Source organism: Rhinolophus sinicus, linkage group LG11 (genome assembly GCF_036562045.2).
Source record: "Rhinolophus sinicus isolate RSC01 linkage group LG11, ASM3656204v1, whole genome shotgun sequence".
Lineage (NCBI taxonomy): Eukaryota > Metazoa > Chordata > Mammalia > Chiroptera > Rhinolophidae > Rhinolophus > Rhinolophus sinicus.
In genome coordinates this window covers 32,643,665-32,661,765 of record NC_133760.1, presented here as the reverse complement: position 1 = coordinate 32,661,765, position 18,101 = coordinate 32,643,665, and the positions used below count along the sequence as shown (strand labels likewise).

The 18,101-nt window shown below is 54.3% G+C and overlaps 1 protein-coding gene and 2 long non-coding RNA genes across 8 annotated transcripts; 2 read left to right on the top strand and 1 right to left on the bottom strand.

Annotated features, from left to right (window-relative positions):
- Window positions 1–21: 21 nt before the first annotated feature.
- LOC141567497 (uncharacterized) lies at window positions 22–2,069 on the top strand. 2 transcript variants are annotated; one of them, XR_012490147.1, is made up of 3 exons: window positions 22–345; window positions 480–1,262; window positions 1,793–2,069. It is a non-coding gene; the product is annotated as an uncharacterized LOC141567497 (long non-coding RNA). The 2 variants fall into 2 exon arrangements; XR_012490146.1 differs by having other exon boundaries at window positions 480–1,481.
- Window positions 2,070–4,219: 2,150 nt separating this feature from the next.
- LOC109460845 (uncharacterized) lies at window positions 4,220–6,499 on the bottom strand. Its single transcript, XR_002139578.2, has 3 exons — window positions 6,349–6,499; window positions 5,934–6,030; window positions 4,220–4,358 (listed from the first exon to the last, which is right to left on the bottom strand). It is a non-coding gene; the product is annotated as an uncharacterized LOC109460845 (long non-coding RNA).
- Window positions 6,500–6,623: 124 nt separating this feature from the next.
- PLA2G15 (phospholipase A2 group XV) lies at window positions 6,624–16,967 on the top strand. Of its 5 annotated transcripts, none has more exons than XM_074314701.1 (6): window positions 6,625–6,861; window positions 9,789–9,945; window positions 12,328–12,446; window positions 12,688–12,786; window positions 13,305–13,404; window positions 15,026–15,193. In XM_074314701.1, exons 1-6 carry the CDS (start codon window positions 6,747–6,749, stop codon window positions 15,051–15,053), a joined length of 618 nt encoding a protein of 205 aa, XP_074170802.1. In that variant the 5' UTR covers window positions 6,625–6,746; the 3' UTR covers window positions 15,054–15,193. The 5 variants fall into 5 exon arrangements, with proteins under 5 accessions (XP_074170800.1, XP_074170802.1, XP_019612135.1 ...); XM_019756576.2 differs by having other exon boundaries at window positions 6,632–6,861; window positions 12,676–12,786; window positions 13,180–13,404; window positions 15,026–16,967; XM_019756583.2 differs by having other exon boundaries at window positions 6,635–6,861; window positions 13,180–13,404; window positions 15,026–16,967.
- Window positions 16,968–18,101: the final 1,134 nt, after the last annotated feature.

The window sequence follows — 18,101 nt, the reverse complement described above, 5'->3', positions numbered from 1 at the left end:
CACGTGACCGAGGGCGGCTCCGGGAGCCTGGGGGGTAGGGCTGCTAGAACCTAACCCAGGACAGGCGTGCTCAGACGCCTGGCCTGGGCGCGAGCTTAGGGCTCGGATTCCCATTCCCTCAGCCAGCTGACTTCTGGGACGACCCCATCCCCATCCTCCTCCTTCCCGCTCCATGAGGCCTCCGCCAAGGAAAGGGCAAAACCAGAGCCCTCTAGTCCTAAGGATCACATTGGACTTGTGAAAATCACCAGGAAGCAGTCTAGGATTGGTGGGGGTCACGACGACCGGTCTGGGGGTGACAGAAGTAAGTCACCAAGTGTCAAAGGAGGCGATCAGAGTTACCAGGTATCACCCAGAGGCTTGTGGGGGAATCACCAGAGGTCGATTGGGGGTGGGGGGATGGGGATCACCAGAGGTCATTAGAGCGGGGCGGGGTGGGGGGGAGGCTAGAGGACACAGGGCAGGACTTGTCCATACAGGTGCGAAGACCGGACCTTAGCTTGGCTCCAGGAAGTGCCCGCAGTGCCAAAGCGCAGTCGGAGGTGCGAAAGCGTCGGTGCTGGGGAAGGAGGGAGCAACCCCCCAACTCCCGAGAGAGGCACTCAAGACGAGGCTAAACCAGATGGTCCGGGCCTGGGGCCTCACCCCTACCCTACGTGGGGACTCCTGCCTGTTTTTGTCGCCTATCCCCTTGACGACGGGCCTGTTGCCTGGAGATGTAAGCGCGCTGGCGGGTGGGGACTAGCGGCAAATGTGTCAAGGGTGCGTGCGGGAGTCGCTGATCCTCTTCTCCAACCCGGACCAACATCCCAACTGGGACAGTCCCGCGTGCAGGGCTTCCAGTACTTTTTCGACCCGTCGATCTTGGTGAGGCTCCTTTGAGGCGCGTTTCCAGGCCTCCCCGAACTTCCCCAAATTTTTTCATTTATGTGACTGAGAAACTGAATGAGAATCCGGCGGGAAGATGGCACTCCAGCCTATCAAGAACAAAGACATGGAGTTGCCAAGACCGATGTGAAACAGGCAGGAGCCGCACCTCGCGGTTTCGCAAAAGCCGGGCGCTGTTTCCGGAGCTTCGGACAATGGGGAGAGCGGAAGACTGGGGCGTGGAGGGGGCCTCCAAGGCTTTGCCCACTGAACCCACACTGCAGTGAGTCCCCACTTGACCGATAAAGAGACTGAGGCGCCCGGGACGGAAGTGACTCGCGCCCGGACACGGCGGCCTGGAGAGAGTGGGAAGTAGACAGTTCTAGTGGATTCAGGTGACCAACATTTCCCCTTGGGGTGTAGATAGGTGTCCGCGGGCGGCTGCGGGTCTCTGGACGGCGGACCCGGGCCTGCCCGCTTGTCCCCACCCCTGAAAGCGCTAAGCCAATCAGGCTCGAGGGAGGAGGAAACGTCGCTCTCGGGCCCCGCCCCCTCTAGATAAACCAGGAATGTCAAATATTTGTTCGCGGGGCGGGGCGCGGCGCAACAGCAAGGTAAGGCCCCTCCCCCCACCCACCCTAGACCGCGCGTGCGCCAGGCGTAGTCGGGCCCTCCTCCCGGCCAAGCTTTTGCTGCCAACTAGCCTTCATCCCAGCAGTGCCTCAGCCCTGGGGCCTCTACTAAAACTTCCCTGGCGTACATCGCTCCTGTCGGGCTCTTGTCGGGGCTGCTCCTACAGGACAGAGCCCCGGCATCCCTCGTGGGCCATCAGGGCTCTGCTTAATGTCTGTCTCACCCATCCTAGCGCCTCCATGCGGTCAACCTGTAGACCTTTGCTCTAGGCCTTTCCCTATTCTTCTTTCAGGGTGGGTCTCAAAGCCCGGTCCTCCTGGAAGCCTCCCTCTCAAGGTGACTGACCTCTCCAGTGTGGTACCTCTGGCCGTACTGAGCGCATTCCCATGGGAGCGCATTCCCATTCATGCGTGTCCAGGTCCCTGCTCCGTAGTGAACCTGAGGCTAGGGGCTGGCAGCGTGGGGAGGCTCCCCAAAACCCCTGTGCGTCCCACCTCCCGCCCCTACCCCCATGAGACTTGGACTCAACTTGAAAACCTAAGTTCATTAAAGTAACCTTAGAGCCCTGCTTTGTTGAGCTCTCTTACACATCTTCAGATGGGTGCTTCCACATCACCCCATTAATATTAAACATCCGTGCTCCTGTCCCCCAATCAGCTTTCGTATCTCCTTTCCCCCAGCACTAAACCAACATCTAACACAAATCACTTGTCTCCCTGCCCCAGCCACAAGAACACCAGATCCTTAGGGACAGGCTCATCCCCTGCGCCTATCTCTGGACCTAGTATGTAGTACATACAATTGGCCCTCCCAACTCGCGGTTCCACATCTGTGGATTCAACCAACAGTGGATCAATTTTTTTTTTTAATTCCACAAAGTCGATCCCTAAATACAGTATAACAACTATTTACATAGCATTTACATTAGATATTATAAGTAATCTAGAGGTGATTTAAAGCATAGGGCAGAAAGTGCCTAGGTTATATGCAAATACTACACCATTTTATATCAGAGACTTAAGCATGTGGAGAATTTTGGTATGGGGGGCTGGGAGGAGTGGGGGTCTGGAACCAATCCCCCCAAGATACTTAGGAAGCACTACAATTGCTCAAGACTTACTGAATGAATTATTGGCTTGCTTTGTCTGCCTCTGGATATTCCAAGGATAGTAACCTTCCCTGGGGCCACGGGGCCTTTGCATAGTCAGTCTGCTTTCTTTCCTTCCCTCCCAAGCCACCCTTGCCCTAGTTAACTAACCCTGCTCTTCCTCCAGATTTTCCCCCCTCAGGGCACCTCATTCTGTAACAGAGGTCCCTACTGTAGGTTGAAACGTCAGTTTTTCACTGATAAATATCCTCTGCCCCATCTGCTAGGATTCACAATCATGAATGAATAAATCAGAGATAAGGTAAATGAGAGGTGTGAGCGAGTCTCCAATGGCCCTGCCAGATGCCTTTCCCAAACCGTACTCCAGGTATTTGGGAGAAAGTAACTTGGTCCCGCCAGCAGGGGCTCGCGGAATCTCATCCTCACCTCTTCGCCTTGCTTCTTCATGGCAGGACTCGCCTCATGAGTCCTGTCACAAAGGCAGCGGTCGCTCCAGCCGCCGGTACATGAAGGCCAGAGCGGATATAGGGTGGGGATCTTCCCGTGGGGAGGGGAATGTGGCCGTTCTTATGAACCTCCGGGGAGTCTAGGAGTGGTGTAAAAGCCCTCCCTCCCAGGCCATAAAATATCCCGCTGTGGGAGAGGATTCGAGGCTCGGTGCCTGCTGGGGTCCCCCCACCCCCCGACGATCCACACTCCCTAGCCCAGGCCCATCCCCACCCTCAGCTGGGGATGCTGTCCCCCTTCCTTATCTCCCGGGACTCCAGAGTAGCAAGAACGCTGGGCTCCACCAAGGCTCCTATCACCGCGCCTTTGAGGAATCGCCGCTGAGTTCCCACCAGAGGGCGCACTGACTCTGTCTCTTGACCCAGGTATTGCGGTCAGAGGAGCGGAGCGTGCACTGAAGTGAAAGGGGAAGGCCCTAATACTACCCACTGGCCTCCTCCCTTAGGTTTGAGAATCTTCGTGGCTTCTGGCTCGCTGGACATAGGCCACGTTTTTAAACTTGCTTTTCAGGGCCCTCAACCATTCTGTTCCAGTCTCACCCACTATGTGCTCCAGACACACTGCTGGGATTGTTCAGGTCTGGAGGCTGTTGTATTATACTGGCTAAGCTCACTGCCTGGAGCATCCACCTACGAACGCATCCCTTTGTTTTCCTGGCAAACTCCTACTTTGAAGACCCATCTCTAATTCTTCCACCAGGCAGCCCTCCTTGATGCCTAAGCCAGGTTAGATACCCTGTTCTGGGCCCCTTTCCCCCAAGGTTCAGTCATGATTGGGTCAGTATTTGGCCTCTCATGACTCCAGGGAGGCTCTGGCAGCAGAGGAATAGAAGCGTGATGAGCCATTAGCTTTAGGAGACTCACTTGGCTTCCAAATAGGCTCAGCTATGGCTACCAAACCAGCTCAGAAGCCCTGGTCTTGGTTGGTTGCCCCAAGCCCATCCACCCACCTGGTCCAGGTAGAGGAGCTTGCAGCTTGGGCAAAGGAGAGGGAATGCAAAGAGCCCAGTAACACAGGAGGGGTAAAGGCTGTTAGCTGGATTTTCACCTGAGGAAGATACCACAACTGGCTTGGCTCTTCAGTCTCTGGATTTATTTTCTACCTCTGGTCTTTGCTCAAAATGTTCCCCTCCACAGGAACACCCTCCCTCTTTCCCAGTCTTTTCCAGAACTCACATCCAGCCCTGTGGACCTCTCAGTCCCTTATCTTCTTCTCCAGGTCTGACAGACACCAGGACCCTATCCTGGAAGGTAGAGAATGGGTGTATTAATCATTCATGCAACATATGTTAAGCACTTGCTGTGTGCCAAATACTGTGCTGGTGGTAACTAGTAACCCAGGAGACGACAGTAATAGGACATGTGAAGGATTTGCTCTTCCAGTGATTGTATTTTAATGGGAGCCAGGCAGGGGCTGCTTCAAAGCCAATGGTCATGTTGGACTGAGGCCTAAATGCAGAGCTCAGTTGAGTTCCCAAAAGTTGGGGTGGCAGAGTGATCCTAGTGGAATAAGTACAGAAGTCCTGAGGGAGAATGAGGTTGTCTTGCTCTAGGCAGCAAGGAAGCCATTGAGGCTGGAAATTAGAGAGCTGGAGAAAGGGGGGAGTAGAAATCGCGGGAGATGGTCAGAGTACCCTGCAGGGTCCTCACTCACTATCAGTGAAATGCATATGATGAATGCAATGGGAGGGTCACGAGTGGGGTTAGAGAGACAGTGATAGGGCCTGGCTTAATGTTTAATGATTTCAACCTGGTATGTGGAGAACAACCCACAAGAATAAGGGACAAATTGGGACATCAGTGAGGAGGCTACTGTGGGGATTAGGGTAGTCTGGTTTGGGGAGGGTAGAGCTGGCAAGACTTGGTGACCATCTGATTGTGGGACCGAAAGTCAGGGAGGTATTTAGAGTCCAGGGTGACCCCAGGTCTGCAGCCATCATGTGGATAGTGGGATCATGTGAAATGGGGGACCCTCACCTTCTGACCCTTCTTCACAATGCCAGCATGGAACATTACTGACCAAGCCTTGGAAACCCCTCCCCTAATGGCCATGGTTTCTATTACCTGCAGGGCTGTGGGAGTGAGCACCTCAGGAACTGCTCCTGAGGACAGGGCCACCCTGTGATGGCCCTCAGCGTCACCTGAGGCTGTTGGGCTGACAAGACATTCAGACTGTGCCAGAGTGCAGAGTGCAAAGCATTGTCTTGTTCCCTACCCTCTCCCCACTTAACCCTTGGCTCTGGTCTCCTGCCTGTCCCTGCTAGATTGGTCCTCAGTAACCCCCTGCTGGGGCCTGGGATGGAGGCGAGGGAGGTAGGTGTGCTAATTTTTTTTGGTGGGGAGGAGTGTCACTGGGCCAGGGCCTGAGGTGGGACATAGTTGGACCTCAAAAGAGGAGGCTACCTCCTCCACCAGTGTGTTTCAGTATAAGGACACAGGAGAGGCAGGCCAAGATAGTGAGCAGATTCATTGAGGGGCACTCTGAGAGTCTGGAAAGGGTCAATTACTGAGTGAGAGGAAGAAAGGAAGGAAGGGGAAGAATAGCGGTCTTGAGACCAGCTGACCAGGTTGTGACTGGCCGTCGGGAGGGAGTGTGGGATCAAGACTTTCAGTCTCCAAACCTATGGCCCCCCCTCTCCCAGAGCGATGCATGATGCTGGCATAATTACCGGCTGTCAAGTCTCTATCCCCTCTGTTCACCCCCAATTCCTCACTCAAGGAGTCTGTATCCTCTCTGGATCCCCAGGTTTGCTTGGGGGTGGGAGTAGTGGGGGGACCACGAGGTCCCAACATCCCTCCCGCTCTGCGGGGGAACTTACCGATGGGTCATGGCGCAGGGTCGAGGCTCAAGCCTCGAGTACTCAACACTGCGTGCGAACTGCTTGATTGGGCAGGGTAAATCCACACTCCGGGCCCCTAAAAAGGGCGGACATACATCTCACTCAAAAAACGAAACATTCTAACCTGGCCTCTCCTATCCGCATTCCTAACCCCCCGCCGGTGGCGGGAGCGGGAGGCAGGCGGCAGGGGGTTGCCTGGGCCGGGATTGTCTGAACAACCCAGGCGCTCTGGGGTCGGGTGCGAAGCACCAGTATGGGGACTGCGCAAAGGTCCTGGTCAGCTCTGGTCCCCTAAGGCCCTAGAACTGCCTGGGACTCACTTCTTCCCTCCTTCCCCTTGCTTTGACCCGGGTCGCTCAGCAGCGGCGAGCACTGAATCGCCGCTCAGCCCGACCTGTTCCAGATCCCAGGTCACGGAGGCGCTGCGGAGCGTAAACTTCCACTACGGAGGACTGGGTTGGGTACCCAGCAGTGGTTGGCGGGGTGTGCCCGGTAGGTGGCGGAGAGCATAGAAACCCAGCTGGGCCTCGATCGATCGATGAGCTCGGCGCGCAGCATGGGCAAGAGAGCTGGCCCGGGATGAGCAGGGGCGGGGCGGCAATCTAGCCTGGGAGGGACGCGCCTGGCGGTGAGTCCCTATTGGCAGACCGTTTGTTAGAGGTGTATCGTGATTGGCCGGATCGCTGTGGGTGGTGGCGGGCGGCGGGGTTAAGCGCGTCGCCGCGCCCCGGCCTAGGCGCGAGCCCGGAGCACTGAATCCGTACCTCGGACCTGGACCCACCATCTCCCGCCATGGGTCTCTGCCTCTGCCCCTACGGCGCAGCCCTGCTCCCTGGTGGCCTCCTGTTTCTCCTGCTGCTCGCAGACCCGGCGTTCCCCGCCGGACGTCCCCCTCCGGTGGTCCTGGGTGAGGCTCGCGTCCAATCGTGGGTCTGTTCGCTCGTGCGTCGGGCAGGACAGGGGGCAAGAGGGAGGGCTGTCTTCCCAGTTTGCATCTGTTCTAAGCACGGAGTTGGGGAGCGTATGACTGTCGTGTCACCTGGGTCGGTCCGTCCACCTCCCGCCATACTGGGCGCGGGTGTGGTCAACCTCTCTGTCACATTCCCTGTAGAATATGGGGGTAAGTGGGAAGGTTATCGTGCAGTTTTCCATCGGTTCTCCTATCCACAAAAGGCCCAAATCTTGCCTCGCCTTATCCCCATTTTTCAGTTGCAAAGAACAGGTCCTTTTGCCCCACTCCTGAGGGCCAGTGCTGGGGAAAGGTGGCCTCCGAGTTGGCCCCCAGGAGACAGCTTTAACTTGGGCTTGGCTAGGAGGCTGCCTCCCTCAACCCTTTCAGCCTCACACAGAGGGCATTGCTGGAAGGAAGCTCTTTGGGGAAGGATTGCTCTCCTTTGAGGAGAGAGGGCTCCCCTCAAACTTATAAAATGGGTGACATTGTGCCTGAGGGAGAAGGCCCTAGGGAATCTGAGGATGACTAAAGACAGGTAAGAGTTGGGACAATGGCTATGAACAGATGTCAGGAAGCATGCCAGTACTTTTACCCTTCCAGCCCTGCTTGAACTAAGCTATGTTGGGATTAGGAGACCTCTCCTGCTTACCTGCCCCTTGATCCTGGCCCCGGTAACTGTACAGGAGCCACAGCATTTCCTTGTGGTGGTGGGCAGAGATGAGATCTCTGTCTTGAGGGCCTTGAATGCCTAATGCAGGCTGTCCTCACCCAAAGGTAGTGTATCGGTGAGCAACCAGGACTCCTGAAGGCAGAGGCATGCTGAGGTATATGTTACATACTGAGTCTGCTGCAGTATGACCCCTATGTTCTTTCCGCTGGGAGTATTTTAAAGGGGATGATGCAGATCACAGAAGGGTAGGATTGGCAGGCAGTTTGGTTCTAAGGAATCCCCCACCATGAGCTTGGGGCCAGGAAATGCTCCAGGAGGCTGCTGGGCCCAGGTTCACTATGGGAATTAGGCAGACTTGGCCCTGCCTTCCCTAAACTTGCAGGATAATCCCCAGAGATGAGGTCTGTGCTGGGCAAGCACAGAGAATCCACTGACCCAGTCAGGGAAGGCTTCCTGGAGTAAGCAGCTGGAGCTGTGGCCAGGAGAGAGTTCCTGGCAGAGGGAACTACATATCAGAGGGAGGGAGGCAGTCCAGGCTCTCTAGAGGGGAGTTGTGCGGGGAGGAGTGGTTTATGTAAGCTCGTGACTGGTTGGGTCATCTGGACTTTATCCTGGGGGCCCTCAGGGAGCCATGGGTGGGCCTAAGGAGTTCTGGGTATAAAGGGTGTGGCATTGGGAAGTTTGTGGTCCTTGAAAGACATGCAGCCTTTTCTCCTGGATTGGTGTTAACTGCACTCATTAGTGTACTGAGTTCTTGGTTATCCTAGGTCACAGCAGAGGAGCTTCAGGCCCAACCCAGAGTCACAGAGCAACTGAAATCCTGCCCTGCCCAGCTTCTCAGAGAGTGAGGCTGTTGGCATTAATCCTAGGAAAATCCATGGTGGGCAGTGGACAAGCTATTCCTGGGCACAGAGCAGGGACCTGCCCTTGGCCACCAAAGAATCAGCACCCATGGGTGACCAGCCTCTATAGGTGGGATTCAAGTTGGTGGTAGAGGAAGTAGAGGCCAGAAAAGTGACATAGAAGAAGACCGTGGGCAGGGGGAAGGGGCTACAGTAAGCCATCTCTACCTCTCCCAGCCTTAGTCTCTTCATCTGTAAAGTGAGCATAATGACATTCTCTTTCAGTGTTATTTGAGGTGAAAGGCACATGGATGGCTCTTGTCCTAGTTCTAGGCACAAGGGGGTTCAGGAAGTGACCATACAATTTTTAGAGGTCACACAGCCTGACCAGGGTAAAAGACATCCAGGCAAAGCAGATCTGGTGACTTCCTCTTTCAGCCATTTCCTTTGGTGGAGATAATGACCAAGGTCTCTGCACTCCCCTGCCCAGTCCACAGGCATGTCATCCAGAGCCTGTCATGTTGGGGACTCCCCACTTCTGTACCTAAATCATGAAAGGAGGTGAAGGCAATTGCTATGCCTGTCTCCCGTGGTTGACCTGAGGACACTGAAATGGTGCGCAGGATGGGCGTGCCCTCTGCTGGGCTGGGTTCACAGTCTGAGCCCAGTGAATGCCTAGGAGAGCCAAGCTCTGGTTGTTCACTCTGTGGTCATGGATCCTAAATGGGAATGAATTTGGGAGGTGTCGGGAGCATGGCATGTGGGAGCAGGTGAAGCCTGAAAGGTCACTGAGAGTAAATAGACCCTAAAGTGCCTTGAATGTTGGGCAGTGAAGCAACGGGTATAGGTTTGAGTGTCACAAGGCCACCCAGGGCTCTGTGTAGACTCGATAGGCCAGCTTGGGTAGAGAGAAGTCATCCTTGAGGCCTGTTCATCCCCACCCACCACTGGGCTATGGCCAGAATGGTGTGTTGGTTCAGGTTAGCCATCTCCAACACTTGGTCCAAGGGTGCTGAGATGCTAGGGCCCTCTAGATGATCTGCCCTGTGAAACCTTACTGTACTGTGGCCTTTAGCAAGTCCTGGGGACTTTGGTAGGTCAGCAGGTGCCAGTATGAGCTTCTTTCAACTGTGTTTCTGTTCATGGGCTCCTTCCACAAGCCTGTCTTGGAGTGCTTTGTCTGGTTCAATTTTGATGGGTTAAGTAGCCCAGTGTTCTGTCCTGTTTCTCATTCCTTCGGTCAGAGTGAACAAGGCCCTGCCAACTCTGTTGCGTGGGGTGGCTGTGGGTGGAAGGCCTTTGGGTTCAAGCCTTGAAGGTGCCAGCCTGTCGGACCCAGGGTCTCATGAATGCTCTGTGCCCTGCTACAGTGCCTGGTGATTTGGGCAACCAGCTGGAGGCAAAGCTGGACAAGCCGAAGGTTGTGCACTACCTCTGCTCCAAAAAAACGGACAGCTACTTCACACTCTGGCTGAACCTCGAACTGCTGCTGCCTGTCATCATTGACTGCTGGATCGACAATATCAGGTGGGAGCTGGGGCGCAGACGGGGTGCTGCTCAACAGCTCAACCTAAGGAGGTCTCCAGACTCCATTTTCACCTCACCCCCACCTCAAGAGACCGCAAGGTCACTGACCTTTTTCCCTTCCCATTTCCTCGCTCTGGTAGGCACCACCTTTTGCAATCTCAGACAGAACTTTCTTCCCTCTCCCACTGCTCTTGACCGTACCGTCTCTTTTCCATGCCTTGTGCCTCAAGTCCTAACCCTGGTTTCTACGCTTTAGCCCCTGTTCATAGCCTCAATGTGGCCCCAACCCCTTCCCTTGCCTCTGGCTTGGCCACACTTGCCCCTTCAGCTTCTTGTTCTTCCTGGGACATGCCATGTTTCCATGCCTTTGCAGATGCTGTTCTTTCAACCTGGAATCTACTTCTACACCCTTTGCCTGATAAATTCCCTCCCATTCACCCTTTAAAACCTAAGCTAGGTCCCTGCCTCTCCCAAGCTGTTAACCTCTCCTTCCCCCATGCCACCTGCCTGTTTCCTCTAATCCTCGGCAAACTTTGTTTCCAAGGATGTTTCCATATAATAAGAATTACTGTTTATTGAATATATACACTGTGCATTTTACATACTTTCTTTCATTTAGTCTTATGGCAACCCTATGAAACAGGTGCTGTTTTCAAACCTGTTTTGCAGTGGAGGAAATCTGGAAGCTCAAATCCATTACAAAATTGCCTAGGGTCACTCAGCTCATAAGGGGCAGAACCAAGATTCAAACCTAGAATTGTGTGACCCTGAGCTATTTCCCTCCCAGACTGAGCTCCCTGAAGGCAGGGACTATACATCCTTTATCTTTGTAGCAATAGAACCTAGGACACAACTGGTGCTCAATAAAGGTGTGAGCTGAATGTAATCTTAACAAATTAAAATTTTTTCCTGGAACTTTACTTTCCCAGTTGTAATCTTAAAAGAGGCCCGCATTGTTGACTCTTCCTCCTCTGTGTGTGATCAGAGTTATTTCTGGGCTGTTGATCTGCATTTCTATTTTTGTACCAGAGACATGGTCTCAGGTACTGCCAATTGGAGGTGTGGGCTGATACCAAGAGGGGCTCGTCTACCTTCATTGCTCCTGTGACCTATTTAGACTTTCATCCAATATAGAGCTGCATTGCTTTCCAGAACTATTTTCTGCACTTTGCTGAGTGGCCATTCGGATAATCTACAGATTGCCCTAGAGATAGTAGGCCCCCAGGACATATTATTTGGGTCAATGTGGGGGAGCTTATCAGCTTTCTGTGGCTGATCTTTAAGTGGGGGTGGAACCCAGGCCCACCAGGTCGAGCCTATGTTCTCTCAGGCACAGTTGCCTCCTTGGTATCAGGGGAGGCCAGAGCAGGTTCCAGGCCTGGCATAAGGCTTTCCTCCTGCTCCCACTACCCCGGCCTTGCCTGTCCACCCACGTAGCAGCCAAGGAGCTGGCTGTCTCTTGGTCTGGTTCTGTTGTGTGCTGCTCTCACTGTCTCCTTTGCCCTGTGATATGTTGCAGTAGTGACAGGACCTGGGTCTGTAGGGATGAGCGGTAGGAGCCTGTGAGGTTAGCCTCCCTGCCTTTTGGGGTCAAGTGTGAGGTTCATGGCAGAGCTAGGCCTGCACTTCCCTCTCAGCCAGAACCAAGACCTACATTCGGGGTGAGTGACATTGAGAAGAAGGGAATACTGTCTCAGTGGGAGTCCTGGGGTCGATTTTTGGAGTGAGCCTTGGTGGGAGTCCTCACTCTGATCTGTGCTTTATAAACTTGCCTTGTTATGTGGGGCAGGAACAAACTTTCGTTGACCCTCAAGGTTCTTTTGGCTGGTCTAATAATCAAATAGATGTGAGATAGATTAGCAAGAGAAGATAACCAAACTTATTATACATGTGTGGAAATCCCACGTACATGAGAGAATCAGAGACCCCACATGCACAAGAGGTTTAGAGACAGAAAGGGATGCGGTAAGATGCCCTGGGGGCTTCAAAGGGTCACTGCAGAATGATAAGAAGAGCAGATGTTTAATAAATAGAAGTTTGACCTGCTCATATAGGTGGGCCAAAAAGAGATCGCTGATAATCTCTTATTATGGGCAAGGCTCCTAAGTCAAGTTCTTCTAGGTAGTTAAAGGGAGAGGAAGAAGTTTCTCTTGAGCCTGACTCAAGCAAAAATTGCCCTTAGCTCAAAATAATCTGTACACCATGGAAGCACATCTCCGGTGACTGGCTCTGAACCCCCACAGTTACTTTCTGGTCTCCCCTATACACCTGACCAAATCTGAGGGTGGGAAGGGAGTACAGCTCAGGACACAGGGCAGTACTGAGAGACACCCAAGTTCAGTGCCACCTCTGTGTCACCAGCTCAATATCACCTCCTGATAGGCTCGTGTATAACAGAACGTCCCGGGCCACCCAGTTTCCTGATGGTGTGGATGTGCACGTGCCCGGCTTTGGGCAGACCTTCTCACTGGAGTTCCTGGACCCCAGCAAAAGCAGTGTCGGTATGTAGCCCTTCTCATGCTTTCCAGGAACGGGGCCAGATGGAGGTTTTGCTGGACTCCTAGAGTAGGAGGAACCCTGTTTTTTTGAAGGGGTAACCTGTGACCTATCTCTGATCGATGTGGGCACAGAGCACTCCTTCAGGGACCTTCCTGCAGTAGATGTCACAGTCTCCTTGGCAAGGGTGGTATAGGTGGTGACACTGGCTGCAGCCTCTGTAATCCTATGCAGTTCTGTCTACAGGTTCCTATTTTCACACCATGGTGGAAAGCCTTGTGGGCTGGGGCTACACACGGGGTGAGGATGTCCGGGGAGCCCCCTATGATTGGCGCCGAGCCCCAAGTAAGTGGTCACCCTTGTTTCCTACCTGAGGTCTTAGGAGGTGGGGACAGGGAGGTCACAGCCACCACAGGCCCTGGGCTCTCCCCTACACCTGGACCTCTGGTGCCTTGCCCAGTGGTGACAGCTACCACCCCTGGTCAATCTGTCCTGTCCTTCCCCACCCCTCTCCCCAGGCTTTCTGGGCCTCTGAGCCCTGGGGAAAGATAGTGAGTCTGAGGAAGGGAAAAAGAGCCCCTTTGTCTCCTACCTTCACGGCACCTGAGGGAAAACCCGCCCATTCCCACTGGGATTTTAGCACTCTCCCTACTAGTCCTGGGTCTGGCCTGAGAAACAGTCAGTGGTTCAGGTGCCAGGACCCTTCTTGCCTGACTCCTGCCTGGCTCTGGCCTGCAGATGAAAACGGGCCCTACTTCCTGGCCCTCCAGGAGATGATCGAGGCGATGCACCAGCTGTATGGGGGCCCTGTGGTGCTGGTTGCCCACAGTATGGGCAATATGTACACGCTCTACTTTCTGCAGCGGCAGCCACAGGCGTGGAAGGACAAGTATATTCGTGCCTTCGTGGCATTGGGTGCACCCTGGGGGGGCGTGGCCAAAACCCTGCGCGTCCTGGCCTCAGGTAAGCCCCTGCCTGGCCCAGCATGGGGGGATGTGTTGGGGGTGGTATTTTCTCGTTTCCTCTACAGCATCCTCCTGGGCCATCCTCACGTCTCTTCTCTTGGGTCTGAACCCTTCTTTCTCCAGAATGGTATTCTTTTCAAAATACCTCTTTTTGCTAAAGAGAATCCAACACTGCTCCTAATGTTGTCTCTCCAGTTGACCCTTATTGTCTGTGTAACTATCTTACTGTATGTACATGGAGTGGCAGACCTGTTGGTCATACAGCTGCTGGTGCACATGTGTACACACACTGTGCTCAGGCCTGGGGGGCCTAATTTGCTTTGACCCAGAGTTCTTTGGGGAGTCTCCTCCCTCTCTCTTACCCGCATCCTCACTTGATTCCACCTTTGCCCCAGAGAAGGAAGACTATACTACAGTTTCCTGTTTATGAGTTACAACTCCATGTGCAGCAGCGGGGAACCCCTGTGGGCAACACAGGGAGGAAGCAGGTGCAGACCTGTTGGGGCCTGCTTGCTAGGCAGTTGGGAAAGCCATCTCCTTCCCCATTCTTCCCCAGTCCACCTGCCTTTGCACAACTGTCAGAACCTGCCAGCTGCAGCCACAGGACTTTCCTCCCTCTGCTAGCATTGGGTGTAAGTCCCATGGCCCCTCACTTTAGGAGCCGTGAGGCAGAGCTGTGCCAAGCATCTGATGAGCTTTCTTCCTCAAGTCACTGGCACTGCCTGACCTGCTTGTTGGTGAACTGATTGTTATGATCAGTTCAGACCAGTACTCGTCCCAGTAGTGATCCTGGATTGGCTGGGCAGCTTCCCTGTGAGTCCTCTTAGAGCTTTGCCTCAGATGCTGGGAAGTTGTTCTCCCAGGCCCTGGCAGTCCAGGCGCAGGGGTGGGGCAGGGGTGGTAGTCCTGGACCCCTAGCTAAGGGGTTCTCTTTCTTTGGAGGTCCTAGAGCCAGGCCCCACCAGGCAGAGCTGTTTTCCTACGGTCAGTCAGAGAGGTAGAGTGATGATGGGTGGCCATGGGTCCTGAACAGGATCAGAGGTTCCTGTTCCCAAGTTCCAGCTCAACCTCTGGAGGTCTCACCGGCTGGTGGGTGTGTTTGTGTTATTGGTGTTCCTATGTGAGAAGGACTCACTTTGTCTGCAGCCTCCTCTCCTGCCTTGTCCAGGTCAGTGACAGGTAGGTGACTGGTATGAGACCAGGGCTGGCTGGCAGCAGGCCTAACCCTAGGAAGAATGTTTACATAGCTCAATGTAATAAAAAATAAATAAAAAAGAAAGAGGAAGTGCCTGTGAGCTGACCACTTGCTGATTCACCTTCCATAAAGTCAGTGGCCCAGTGATAAGTCACATACCATGTGAGTGTGTGTTGCCTAAATCCCAGGTGACAAAATGCAAAAGGAAAGAAACAAATCTTGGTTGGGTGCTTCCCGGATGTAGCAAAACTAAAGGGAAACAGTAAAAGCCAGTGCAGGCATGGGAGTTATAATGGTAACAGTGGAGAGATATTGGTACGCTGACTGGGCCACTGGCTGGGGTCCAGCAGGGTCCTTGGTGGTGAACATGGTGCCCCACCAGCTTGCATTCCTGAGCACACTCACTGGAGCCCTCTCCCTGCAGGGGACAACAACCGGATCCCAGTCATTAGTCTCCTGAAGATCCGGGAGCAGCAGCGGTCTGCCGTCTCTACCAGCTGGCTGCTGCCCTACAACTATACCTGGTCCCCTGAGAAGGTGTTTGTGCGCACACCCACAACCAACTACACACTGCGCGACTATCACCGCTTCTTCCAGGACATTGGCTTTGAAGATGGCTGGCTCATGCGGCAGGACACGGAGGGGCTGGTTGAAGCCATGGTGCCACCTGGCGTGCAGCTGCACTGCCTCTATGGCACTGGTGTCCCCACGCCAGACTCCTTCTACTATGAGAACTTCCCAGACAGCGACCCTAAAATCTACTTTGGTGATGGCGATGGCACTGTGAACTTGCAGAGTGCCCTGCAGTGCCAGACCTGGCGCAACCGCCAGGAGCACCAAGTATCATTGCAGGCACTGCCAGGCAGTGAGCACATTGAGATGTTAGCCAATGCCACTACCCTGGCCTATTTGAAACGCGTGCTCCTTGAGCCCTGATTCTTGGGCTAGGCAGGGCTGTGCGATAGCTCAGCCACAGCTGCTTCTCTTGGCCTCCAGGGCTGCTATAGCCCATGAGTTTAGTAGTTTGTGACTGACCATCCGTGGCCCTGGGACTTGGAGTGTGAAACGTCTGCCATGGGGAATACTGTTTCTTATCCTTTCTCTAAGAATGAGGAAGGAAGAAATAGTCTGGACTCATTCAAGGGACCCTTAATGGAAAGACTGCTGCTGATGATGGAATTGTGACCTCAGGACTGGCTCCACGGGTGGATTGGCTGGCACCTGGATCCAATCCCCAACTCAGGGGCCATGTGTTCTTCCTACCCCTGTGGCCTTTTCACATTCACGCACCAGGCCCTGGCCCCTTAGCCTTCCATGAGGGATATGGCTGAACTGTGGTCCCGATTCCCAAAAGTCCCAGGGATGGGCTCCTGGTCCCTGAGGTGATCCTTCCCACACGCTGGCCACAGGTAGACCTTCTACTGGCCATGGGTGGCTGGAGCTGCGGGCTTCTCTGTGGCCTAGCTGCTCCACAGTCTGACTGGTTTTTGTGGGGCAGCCCAGTTCCCCCTGCGGGCAGGGGTGGGTTGTGTCCTCTGTGGTTCCCAGGCCCTGGGTATTCACTCCTACCTCCCTCACCTCCAAAAACAGCCTAGCTCAGGATTGGACAGCAGATGCCGCCCTCACCCTCGAGCCAGTTCTGGGGGCTGTGTCCCAGGAGCTCTGATCCCCTTGGTTGGGCTGTTTCCCACAGTATTGATGCTGGCTCCCTTTGCCCTGGGACTGTGGTTCAAGGAAGAGCAAGGCCCCGTGCTCTGGCCTTTTAGATCGTCATGAAAAAAGAATTCAAGGAAGCAGCCAAGGTGACTCAGAGCTTCCCTGAACTGCCCTCTTGCTAACCCCATGTTGCCACCCTGCCCTAGGGTTTCTCTAGCACCCAAGTGGGCTGGCACAGGGCTCAAAGGAGACAGGGCTGCTGCCTACCCTGCCCAGCACCTACCTCCACCAGGCAGCTCAGTGGTGTTTAGTGTGCAGGGATTAGCTCAGACACTTGAGTGGGCCCCTGTGAGAGCCAGGTGCCTTGGAGCCCCCTTGGGGGTTTTCTGTCTGTCTCAGAGGTGCTGCATGGATCTCCCTTTGATAGCAGGGCTGGAGAATCTGGACCTGCTGTGGTGGGCTTGGTTTCCAAGTCGGCAACAACCAAAGGCCAAGACATGGGTCTAGCCTCTAGGGCGGGGCCCCAAAGCCACGGTGAGACTAGACTGTGCTGCTCTCCCACAAGGTTTCTGTGGAGCCAGATTTTCTCTGTTGTGTACGTACCCAGCATCTTTCTCTCCCTTCGTTCCTGAGTGGTGGGTCCTGCATGGGACTCGGAGCAGGCTGTACCTCGATTCTGGCAATAAAAGTATTCTGGATGCTGTAAAGTACCCTGGCCTAGGCTCTGCTCTGAGCATGAGAGGAGGGAGGTAATGGAGGGGTAAGGGGGCTAGAGAGGTAGGTAATCTGGGGTTAGACTTCCTGGGGCCTTGATGGGCGCTCAGCACCAAAGCGTAGCTCCTGTGCACCTCTTTAGGCTTCATCCTCCTGCCCCCTCCTCTGGAATCTGTTTCCCCTCCTGGGACCTGAAACATCCCTGTTGGAATGTAGCTCCTGTTTTTGTCTATTCAGCAGGCCCCACATGCCACCTCAGATCTGGGTACCAAGGACAATCCTGCAGGTCACCCTGGCTGGACTCCCCAGTCTTTTCTCTCAGCACGCCGGTCTCAGCATCCTTTGAACCTAGAGCTCCAGACACCACCCCTCTATTTTGTTTCCCCTCATCTGCCCACCATCTGTCCTGCTTTGGGGACAGAATACGACTGAGGGAGGAAGAGACACTAGACTGGGACCAGTATGGACAGAGGCCAGGAGGGGCAGAGACAAGGACTAAGAGACTGGGGACCAAGTAGAGATGGATAAAAACAGAAACAGAGAGTCTGAGAGAGGGAAACATACATAGGAATGGGACCCAGGCCTGAAATCTGTGGTGCAGAGCCACGAGCCTGGGCCAGTTGAGGTGGTAGCCCTGGTTCCTGCCTCCATAGGGCAGGACCAGCCTGGGCTTCAGGCTTTGATGCATTCTGGGCCACTAGAGGGCACGCTGAACCCTCTCACCACACCAATTACTATTGGCCAAACCTGGGAGAAGGGGTGGGCCAGAGAGGGTGAGGATGCCTAGGGATACGCAGGTCCAGCTGCATCACCGGCCTTGGTAAAAGGATGACAACACGAAAGGGAGCAAACCCTTACCCCAGGCCCTGCACAGCCTGACTCCCAACTCTGCAGACACGCACACACCCATATGGTGGCCTTGCAGCCACTCGTTCACCCTTGACCCATTTCAGCTGAAATGTCACCCTTGGTTTCATAGCTGCAGAGAGGACATGGAGTCAGAGCAGCCTTCAGGACAGCAGACCGGGTTTCAAATCTGAGTTCTATGAGCTCGTCAAATAGCCTGTGGAGTCTCCTGACCTCCCTGAGCCTCAGTTTGCTCATTTGAAGAATGGGGATGAATAACTATA